At 44.8% G+C, this 11850-nt stretch overlaps 1 protein-coding gene across 1 annotated transcript; it reads right to left on the reverse strand.

Annotated features, from left to right (window-relative positions):
* Positions 1-2097: 2097 nt before the first annotated feature.
* Positions 2098-10725, reverse strand: acvr2bb (activin A receptor type 2Bb). Its single transcript, XM_076981772.1, has 11 exons — positions 10262-10725; positions 8201-8408; positions 7829-7938; positions 7378-7529; positions 7035-7178; positions 6702-6845; positions 6010-6155; positions 5776-5890; positions 5313-5451; positions 5056-5186; positions 2098-4660 (listed from the first exon to the last, which is right to left on the reverse strand). Exons 1-11 carry the CDS (start codon positions 10311-10313, stop codon positions 4445-4447), a joined length of 1557 nt encoding a protein of 518 aa, XP_076837887.1. The 5' UTR covers positions 10314-10725; the 3' UTR covers positions 2098-4444.
* Between the last annotated feature and the right edge of the window lie 1125 nt (positions 10726-11850).

Raw genomic sequence — 11850 nt, forward strand, 5'->3', positions numbered from 1 at the left:
AAGAGAGAGAAACTGTGTGGATCCCAAACTCACTGACACACACACACACACACACACAGTCCCTGCATTGTGTATCTAGCTTCATATTCAAGGACACTGTGTGGCTTCACTCCAGTCATTTAACATGGATAGTGGATGTAATAACTAATCATGCAATATGTCATTTGTTTTGAAACTCTTGTGTGTGAATGGTATTTGAATGGCTTTTAATCCCCAATGTACAGTTGAGCTATAATTTGTCATTAGCAATTGAATTTATCAAGAAGAGCAGTTGCAGTAATGTTGACTGAAATATAACACACATGGTATCGAAAGGGCAAAGCATATTTCTTCAAACAAAAAACAAAAAAACAAAAAGGCTTGGTCTCAATACAAAGTCTATAAAAAGGAACATCCCCTCTTGAAAAGCCTTTAGCCTAAAAACAAGGACACGTGGTCTCACCGATGCAAAGCACCTCATGACAAATTATATTTAAATGTGAGTGTGTGTTCCAAGCCAGGTTCATGAGGTGGTTCGCGTCTAAAAATCTCAAACCACCCCACAACAACACTGCCATCTAGTGTCAAAAGACTATGAACAACAAACGCATTATGACATAGATACAGGTATAATAGGAAAATTATAGTATAGTTTACCCAACATCCAATCTGGCATCTCGTTGCCATGTGTACAGGGTTGCATCCTAAACAACTGGGGACCACCACATAAATATATCAAAAACAATTAGCAAAATTCATTCTACAGATGAGAAAACACTTTTATAATTCACTCTGGATAAGAGCGTCTGCAAATTGGCAAAAATATTACTTAAAAAAAATTACTACATTCATTTACCAACAGGCATCGCAATTAGCCAGAGTTGAATCCAACGTGGGGCAAATGCAATTCGCATCACATCCGCGCAGTGGCGCTGTGTACAGACTATTCGCAAAGACATCAGACAGCAGCGTGAAACGGACTCACGTCTGCAGAATACTTCAACAGATCAGACTCACACGTAGTCTACTGCAGAAATAGATCATCAACATCACATATATAGTCAATACTGTAGCAATACATGAAGAGTCTCTGAAAAGACTCTGAAAGGTAGTTACTCCAGCAATGTGATTCCCTGCACTGAAGAACGGTATAATAAAGTTAAACTCTCTGAACTCCTACCACAGGCTTCGGGAGTGCGTGCACTGGACATCAAAGAAATTGATTTTGCGAAAGAGCTCCATAATTTGGGATGTGACAGCAAACCACACATCTCCAACACGGAGTGTCTGCTTAAGTGAATACAAACACCAAGTCAAATCAATACAAACGCCTGTTAAGAGAAGCATTTGACGTACTCACTGTCTTTCCTGGCCGTGCCACGCCAACATCCACGTTACGTGCTGTGAGCACAAACTGTGCAAATTGCTGCTGCCTCAAGTTTCATTCAAAGTTGATTTGCTCCGGTCTGCGCCGTCACGAACCGCACGCCGTTCTCCTCTTCACGGAGGGTCCATACCGTACTGCCCCCTCTGGTGGACACGTGCAACTGCAAGTAACTGGTGGATGAATCATTTGTGACGTGAGGTGGGCGTCGCACCCCTGCAGATTAATTAATCTCGTCCATGGATATTATTAATTGCCTTATCCTAGCATACACTTTATTGTGTGTATATATAACATCAGTGTGACTATCAGTTGCCAAGACTGTGTTACATCAATGTGAGCCCACTGTATCGCCATAGCAAATAAGTTAAACTCCAAAATGCTTCCATGTGATGGGATTTGTGACGGCTGTCTGCTGATTGATGCACACAATTACTCTAGTCAATTGTCTGCATACAGTAAAATGTGTAAAAACTATTTAGTACTGAATTGTAGGTAAACACTAAGTGCAAAAGAATGTAGTGTACAGTCAAGAGTTCAGGTGGTCACAGTCTCAGTGTAACACCAGTTTGAAACCTGTTAATGTGGTCAGTGAACAGCTGACTGTACAGAGTAGTTACAGCTAGCTGTGTCAGCTATCCCTAAACCCAGAGGCCTTCGTCATGCACTTTTAAATTTGAAACGGCCTCAGTAACACAATGTCGAAGACAAAACAGCTGTAGAAACTCCTCACTCACAGGAAAGACCCTTTGAGAAGCAAGTTGTATTGCAGATGTATTTTAATTAAACAAAATATCGAATGTGGCATGAACAACACGTACCCAATTAAAGATGAAACAATTACATAAGCAGCAGTGAATAAACTGAAAGACAAGTAAACAACAACAAAAAACAAAAACAAACTGCTTTCACTTCTTAGCCTGAAGGCAAAGGGTCAACAGAGATCTGACCGGTAGAGCACCACACACAGAGCGGTTGCACCTCATCAGCGTAAGGCTGGATCGCTCATTTCATGACAATCATGTTCACAATACAATTCCTTTGGGAGTGTACTTAAATCAGTGGCTAAACAAGTTCATATTAACCAGTCAAGGTCAGTAAATACTCTTAATTTGGCACACACACTAACCTGCACACAGCTGTGGTACTTCAGAAAGTCAAATCCCTGATCTTATTGTAAACTGATTTGGGCTTTAGTCAAGCTCATCAGAACTGGCTCAGATAAGAGGTTAGGCAGGATGCTACTGTATACCTATACTAAAATTTCACATAAATACAATCAAACACAGCTGAATAAAAACGATCGGAAAGGTCACCATTATTCCAGAGTGGTTAAAATGAGGTAGGTTACACCTTTATGTAATAAAAAAGTAACAATACTATCGGAAGCCAACTGCTATGACGTGTACTCGCTATGCACAAGCACAAGGACCTCTAGTCTTTACATTAGGTACACTGTGAGCACATAAAACCCAGCACTTAAACAAAAACAAAAAAAAACTTCACTTTCTTTAATAAAAAGAATAATCTCAAATATATAAAAAGTAGCTACACATTTAATATAATTTCTATGACAAAACCAATAAAAATAAAACCGAACGAGGGGAGACAAACGTGGTGCACGTTTTAAATACGGTTGAGGTCGTTCTATTGTCGTGAACTTGGTTTTTTATAATAATCATCTTTCATGCCAACAGGGATCCAATCACTTACTCCACAGAAGCACCCAGCAGCACGACACTGAGTGTCTACACTGACTACACAGCAGCACAACGGACGTTCAGTCTTTGCTACATGGAGAACTCGTTGCATACGACACAAAGGCGCGATCAGCGAGTCTACTGACAGGACCTTACAGCTCAGGTCTACTGATAAGAGCTATGACCGATTAAAAGCAAACATACATGTGAGACACTTGAAAGATTATCGACTAACACACACACACACACACACACACACACACACTTACCTGAGTACTGTAACATATCGCAAATAAACGCTCCCTCTTATCCTGATGTGTCAGTGCTATTGCTTATTATACAAACAGCACCTGTCAGAAACACAGGCGTCCCATCACGTCCACTAACGTTCTGACATAACTGCTCTACCGAGCAGAATGTGTGAATCCAGTTTGCTGGAATCACTCCCACGTCTCTAGAAACAAATAACCATTTTATTCTGTGCCCCACACCCCCCACCCCAAAAGCTTGGAGATGCTACACTTCCAGTTAACCAATGGCAGTCCAGGGAATCCTGTGTCAATATCCAATGTGTCCAACCAACTCTATTTTCTACACCTCCGAACATACGGAATAATCAGATGGGTGAAAATACCAAGATCAGACAAACCGAGGCTCAACGCTGTTGGTGCATCAACTCTGGGAAGAGCAACACAGTCCCGCTGTCTCAGACCCAGTGCCGTGCCGGACTCCCAAACCAGCATTTCAGTCTTCATAAAACAAAACAAACACACTTACAAAAAGAAAATTATAAAAACAAGAAGAAAAAGATTGCAGAGTTAAAACAAACAAACAAAAAAACAAAAACAAAACACGCTCTCTCAAATGGAAAAGCTTTTAACAGTTTTTCCCTCTGCCTCCATTTTGTTGGGTTACTGACAAAACCCAACACGGCGGCACAAACGTGAGGAATGGGGGTTTCACAGGCAGAGTCCCTTGGATGGAGGTATTTGTGGAGTGAAGGCAGATAAAAAATTAGAAAAAATACTGTAAAAACAATCACATTTAAATTGTAAAATACAATCGAAACAGACGAGGTAACGTGTGTGCTAACGCTGCAGCTCTGAGACGTGCTCACCTGAATGTCCTGTGAGGAGACAGCTTTCTTGTTGTGAAATTTGTGCTTTCCAAATGGAAGAATACAGCAGACATGTAGTGTGTGAGGTTGGAAAGAAACTGATCAGACGTGTAAAAACAAACCACACTCCACCCTCCCGAAACACACACACACACACACACACACACACACACACATCAAAACAGCAGCAGAGTTCACATTATTGGAGAGTACTGACTAAGTCCATTCAGTTGTTATGGATACAGATCGGCGGTGCGGTGGCCTCTAAATCGTGGTTGAAGTGCTGGACTCTTTGGGCGGTAGATCAGAGTCGCTGTCCGAAGTTACCATGGAAACCAAGCATTCCGAGGTAGAGCCGCTGTTGGTATTGGTCGCCCGGGCGATGGTACCGATACGTTCCTGCACGCAGCCGGCAGACAGCCGCGCTTCGGCATCGTGGTCCCAGCACTCTTCCACGGTCTCGCACAGCTGGGCCAAACCCTGTCAGAGAGACACGGGACACACGGGTCTAGCGGCCTGCTGGGGTTTCGCGGTGCGTCCAATCTGGGTCAAAACCCTTCACGTTGTATACATTAAAAACGACGGGACAGCGCAGACATGTCACGCCTGATTGCGTGAACGAGATCAGTCAAATATGAAAAACATGCATGTAGTGTTAGGTTAGTGTTTGATTAATGTGTGATCCAGTAGAAACAAGTATAATCTGGAGGAATGTTGCAAAACACCAACTGCTTCATTTACTGTTCACTGCATATGAAGCTGAAATCCATACACTGGCTAAGAAAATTAGAATTAAATTAAAATTAAGATCTTCAACATTATAAAGACTAATATATCTACACAAAGTTCTTGTAATCAGGAACCTTGGTCCTCACCACATGTTTGAGCCAACAGGGCTTCAGAACAGGTCTCATCTTCTTATGGACCACCATGTCCTGCAGGTCCTCCAGAGATGGGTGCTGGCCCACCTCCTCCTCATAGGGGAGCAGGTACTCGCCCACAGGCCCTGGAGATGAAACGCTAAGGTCAGGGGTCAGAGAACGCACAGAACCCAAGAGACACCGGACACCGACCCCGACTGACTGACATAAATGATGTCAGATGTTCAAGTTTCAAAGATTTACGGACTCACCATCAGAAGCAGTGCAGCGAGACAACAGCTCCCATAGCACCAGGCCCAGAGCGTACATATCTATCCTCAGAAACGCATCCCTGTGGAAGTTTATAGCGCCCTCTAGCACCTCGGGGGCCATATAACGCCTCGTGCCAACCTGCAGCAGAGCAGACACACAGATGCGTCGATGGAGGTTGTTAGTTAGGGCCCACACCGAAGTGCCATAATTTTAAGTTGGATCCATTGGTTAACAATCTGTTCATGAAATAACTGAGCAGAGTTAAACAAAGTTTTCTTGGGTTTAGTTTAGGATTACCTTAAACAACACAAAACAGTCTAGATACTATAAAAGAAACCAGACCACATGTGCAAAGGCAAAAGTGTTTAAAGGAAATTAAAAACAGCCACACTCAAATTTTAGTATAAAATTACCCTACAGTGTCGGGTTTCGTGGCGTGGTTTGTGTTTTGTTTGGCTGTACCTGGCCATGAGCGCCCCCTGGTGGCTTGCCTGGCTCAAAGCGCGCAGCCAAGCCAAAGTCAGCAATCACAGCCGCCAAATCCTTCCTGAGCAGGACATTCTTACTCTTAAAGTCCCTGTGGAGAACACAAGCAGACGTCACACCCCCTGACCACGCCCTGACCACACGCCCCCACCCAAGAGCTTGAGGGCCTGGAAGGCCTCTACAGCGTCAGCTGTGCGGCTGCTCGTGCACCTGTGTGCGATGGCGGGTTTGGGCAGCTCCAGTCTGTAGGACAGATCCTCGTGCAGGTAGGCCAGACCTCGGGCCATGCTCTCAGCAATGTGACACAACTCAGCCCACGACACCGTGTTGCCCTTCAGGTAATCTGTCAGGGAGCCCTGGAGGGAGAGAGAGGGAGGGAGAGGGAGGGAGAGAGAGAGAGAGAGAGAGAGAGAGAGAGAGAGAGAGAGAGAGAGAGAGAGAGAGAGAGAGAGAGAGAGAGAGAGAGAGAGAGGTAAAGGGGGAGAGAGAGAGATAAAGAGGTAGAGGAAGAGAGAGATGTAAAAGGGGGGAAGAGAGAGATGTAAAAGGGGGAAGAGAGAGGTAAAGGGGAGAGAGAGAGGTAGAGGAAGAGAGAGGGAGAGAGATAAAGAGGTAGAGGAAGAGAGAGGTGTAAAAGGGGGGAAGAGAGAGGTAGAGGGAGAGATAGGGGTAAAGGTGGAAGAGAGAGAGGTAAAGGGGGAGATAGAGAGAGAGACCCAAGTGTTAAATAACTGATGTAAAAGAAATCCTTAGGCACAAAACAAACAAAAATAACTCCGTATATGAATAAATAAGTAGATAAATAGATAAGTAAATTAATAAACACGCCAAAAGTTGGGAAGACTGAAGGGAGGAAGGATCCGGACGGACGAGTGAAGGTGCGGAAGCAGCGACTGTTTTACCCGCTCGTGAAACTCCGTGATGAGCCACAGCTCCATCTGCAGGTTGGTGCCTCTCTTCTCTGCAGAGATGTAATGAAGCAGGTTCTCGTGTCTCAGACCCTCCGTCAGGTAGATCTCCCGCTCATTCTGCCAAGACTGCTTATCCTGGAGACACACACACACACACACACGCAGAGTTATTCACTGTGAAGAGGCTTCAAGCTTCTACACATAGTTACAGTTACAGACACGTTAACCAAGCATGGCATTCGTTGCTGGTCGTATTTGGTAGGGTTAGTGTGTTAAGGAGTTTACATCAGCTCTATAAAGAAAAGGAGGCTTTTGGAAGCAGACCTGAATGGGGAATATCTTGACTGCCACATATTCACTTAGTAGCTGGGCCTTCCAAACACACCCGAAGCGCCCCCTGGCTTTCAACTCCAGCAACTGCAGGGGCTTCAGACCCACCAGAGGAGATGGAGGAGCAGGTCCCACCTCCTAACAGACCAAGGTGTTGGTGAGGTTATCAACAACACGTCAGGACAGACATGCTTTACAGAAATATACCACTTGGAATAACTTGTGACAGAAACGTCCACGCCAATGGTCTAATTCCAACATGTTCCATTCACATAACATGTTGGTAAGTAAAGTGAGAGAGAGAGAGATTTGGCTGACAGGAACAGCCTCGCCCGACCTGCCCGACGTCCACGTGGCCGTAGTTGGGCTTGCGCTGGTGATAGGTCCAGCAGGCCAGCACCAGGGCCAGAGAAAGAGCCACCAGTGGCAGCAGAGAGTAAACCAGCACCCCCAGCAAGGACGAGCCACTGGAGGGAGGCCGGATCTTCACTGCGGCCGCCACACACACACACACACACACACACACACACACACACACACACACACACACACACACACAAATTCATTACTCAATCAATCAGCGTTGCAACAGGAAAATACGATCCCCAGTTAAGGGTCAAAGCACCCAACACACACTGAGTGAATATGTAAACATAAAATTATGCAGACATGTAGGCATTGATTTCATACAGCTGATGGCCTGGCTGTGTTCAATATTTCATCAAAGAGAAGCAAATTAGATGGATGTGTGTTTCTGGCGTAGGGTGTCTACTGACAGCCCCTCTCACCTGCTGGTGCGACCGCCTCGGGCAGGTGTGTGAACCTCTCATTGCAGTAATTTCCCTCACAGCAGCAGAAGAATACCTGCGGGCTTTCCTCAGTGGCTACGCACTCCTGTCTGCTCACGGCAATTTTAAACGAGGGGAATGACCAGACGAAAGAAGTTAACACATTAATTGGACACGGGAGAAGGCCATTCAGTAACGACGACTCCCTCAGAGACGCTTCACTGTGTGAAAACACAGCAGACGCCCTAGCCTGCTTAGTATCGGCTGCCGCCAACCACGAGCGAGTGTTGTCTACAATAAACACTGCAGGCGGAGTCGTTTACTGTATTTCTGAAAGGTATAAAAAGGAAGCAACTTGTCCCTCTCCATCACCTGTCGTAGCAGTTGAAGTCGTCCAGCCAGCAGCCTTTCTTTACCAGGCGGATGGTTCCGGAAGAGTTGAGCCAGGAGGCGTAACAATGCTGCCTCTTGTCGTTCTCGCCATCGCAACGCTCGTAGCCGCTCTGATTGGTTCGCTCCGCCCGCCAGTTATCATTGTAATAAACGCACTCTCTAGAGCCCACCTCCCCACACGCTGGACCTTAGGGACCGAGAAAGAGATGGATTAGAATCATACGAAGTCTAATTACCACTAGGATTACAATTCTGTACCCAGATGAGAAGAAACCGGTTTTCATCAATGAAATACTGGGTCACACAAATACCATCTTCCATTTCTAGGAAGCCACACACACACACACACACACACACACACACACACAGTTCCATTAAAGACATTTCCACTAAAGCTTTACTAAACAAGTACATTTCTGTAACTTCTCAACAAATACAAACACATTTAACCATTTCTTATTAAACTATTCCAAACATGATTAGGATGTTATTGTGAGCAGCTAAAAATAAATAAATAAATAGCACCCAATACCTTCTTGTACAGAATGAACATAAACATATACAGCATATTTTATGAGCTTCCATTAAACCCGTCTGAGGTGCAAGGTAGAAAATTTGGCCTAAATAAAGTAGCGATCACACAGACTCCACAATTAAACCCAGACGTGTGTGGGGGGGGGGGGGGGGGGGGGGGAGACTACGAGTACCGCCACCCCCATACGTCAAACTCCCCCCTCCCCACATACAAAACGCACAAGGAACTGGGTCACATATGTTTAGAATGGGGGAACAGAAAAAAATGAGGTTGCGTGTGTGTGTGCGCCCCCCACATATATGCATAAATTACACCACACACACACACACACACACATACATATATAGCCTGTATAGCGGCGTGCGACGCTTCTTGACGCGAATAACACCCGTTACATCCCAAACAGCCACTTTCCCCAGGTGTTTTGTTTTGAAAGGGACGCCCCTTACCCTTAAACACACAGTGAGGGTGGTGGTTGATTATGAAGCATACATTGTATGGACTACAATTACAAAGTAGGTACATTGTGCTTCACAGCTCCACAAATAACCGTTCGACTAAAGAAAGAAAATTGTTTGTAAATGACAAGGAACAGGTGAAACACTACGATTCCACAGAGGTGGAGGGTTCCTTCACAACACATGCAGGACACAAGCAAACAGAGTCGTTGGCTAAATTTTGAGAATGCCCATATGCTCTGGCATAAAAACAGAGACACGAAGCTCACGAACGTATGGCAATGTATCGACACTCAGATCTCCAAATGAATTATGCAAGCTTAAAAAAAAACCTTACATTACTCTCTGCTTTTCTCCGGAGCAGATGGTACAAGTGTTAGGAAAATAAGCGTATTTGCTTTTTATTTATTTACGTAACCTACACGTCATTTTATTTGTGTAGCAGTTTTTACAGCTGGCCTACGCAAATAAGAAGTTATGATACGGCGCCCTCAAACGTCTTTTCACATTACAGCAAATGGTCTGCAAATTAAGGATGCTTTCTGGAGCACAATTGGGTGGGTTGTTCTCACACACCGGGGGGATTACCGGACATACAAGAGTCTGCGTTACTTAAAAGACGGCAAACGTGACAGCGCCACCAGCGGCGTGGCACGCCGTTAAAAGCAGCTGTTCATGACATGCCTCGGAACTCTCTTTGTGCACGAGCCGCGTTTGAGCGTGGCTGCTCTCGCGCTCGCGGGGCGCGTGGAACTTTAGAACGCGTTCGAAATTCGAATTCGAGTGTTTAGACGCGATTCGAAAGTTACACAAACACGCGGATGACGAAGGAAAAGGATGTTGAACGCGGGACGGCGCAAACTGAGGTTGAACAAAAACACCGAAGCAAAGCTGTTTATGCACGATGAATCCACTCACGCGTTCCCTTCGCTCGCCGGTCTTACTCCCCGGTGTTAGTTTGTGTTTTGTGATCAGCGGCATAAACACTGAAATCGATACACTGTTTTTGTTACTTATATAAAATCACTTCAAAAAAACACCTCTTACCTGCCAACAAACTTCCCCGAATAAGTACCAATGTCAGGCAGTGAACAAACATATTCCTGGGACGAGGGACACCTGAGCAAGACTCTGGCTTTTATGCCGTTTTCCTTTGGAAAGCATTTACAAATAATTACCCGCAACACATGAACGTTTAACAAACGACCCGGGGCCTCCGAGAGATGTTGAGTTACTAGTTTATCAACAGACCCTCCTCAATACACCCGCTCCCTGGGAATGCCAGCAACAAAGTGTAGCTCCTCACAAATGCAGGATTTCATATCGGCGGGACAGCAGCAAGTCCTCGCTGGTAGTATCGCGTGTGGAGTGGTACAAAGTGGACACAAACAGCGCTGTTGTTTCCCCCCGAGTTGTCCGAGCACGCCGCAGCCGAAGGGAAGAGGCTGGAGTTGACACGGGAAAAGCTGAACCGCGTCCAAAATGGCTCCTGAATGGCGAATAATGCCATCACACAGATGCCCGGATGTTCCTATAGGCTGAGTACTGAAATATGGGTACAGAACGCCTTTTCAATAAGGCTGTTATTATCCAAGTGCTTATTTCAAAAGCAAGAAAAGGTGTGTATCGCTTTATTAACTTTTAAGCAAACACAAAATTTTAATGTAAAATAAAACAAATGAAATATCAAGCCTGTTATTATTTCTTTTTTTTAAAGCAAAAAAAAAACATGTATGTTCCTTAACTAACATGTGCAAACATACATATAATTTTAACATAATAAAGCAAAACAAATCTCATCAAGTAACATTTATGAGTGTCATTGTTCTAACTTTTATACATGAATCCAGGAATTCCCCGTCTCTCTCTCTCTCTCTCTCTCTCTCTCTCTCTCTCTCTCTCTCTCTCTCTTTTGAGTAGCCTCACTATTAACAGCACAAAGGCCCCCAGCATCAACTGACCCTGGAGGTCATGGTTTTTTTTACCCATCACCATTTTCACCACCAGTCCATCTCAGACAACACTTCAAAAGAGAGCTGCCCCCCCCCACCTCAACCCCTGAACCCCACATGCTCAGCTCAGCTGTCACCAACCACTCTAAGACATTCCTCCTCCCCCTCACAAAGACGTTCCGTGTTCCCTGTGCTCCCTGAAAACACAGGAACCATGCACTCCCACAGCCTTAAAAACGTTACGGTATGGCCATGATTTCCCATGACTTGCTAAAAGTGGTTATCAGAACTGCTTCAGTTCAATCACGCATAAATAAGAACTTTGCTTAGTAAACAGGATACTGATTTGAATAACCACCAGAATCCACCAATCACTGAGCAGTTTTATAATTGGTCATTAAGGGGAGAGGTCAAGCCCTGTAGGTCAGTATGAATGAATGTTCAATTTATATAGCACCTTTCAAGATACCCAAGGGCACTTTACAATTGTAACACAGCTACAAGTCTTATACAATCGGTCACAGAAGCAGCAGCCAATTGCACACAGCATACTCGTGCACATACGCTCAGACAACTGTTTTTATTGAACATGAAGAGACACACAGTCGGGGAGAATTTTTGTCAGGTACCACCAATTTACCTAACCTCCATGTTTTTGGACTGTGGGAGGAAACCCACGCAGAC

The sequence above is a fragment of the Brachyhypopomus gauderio genome, chromosome 19 (genome assembly GCF_052324685.1).
Source record: "Brachyhypopomus gauderio isolate BG-103 chromosome 19, BGAUD_0.2, whole genome shotgun sequence".
Lineage (NCBI taxonomy): Eukaryota > Metazoa > Chordata > Actinopteri > Gymnotiformes > Hypopomidae > Brachyhypopomus > Brachyhypopomus gauderio.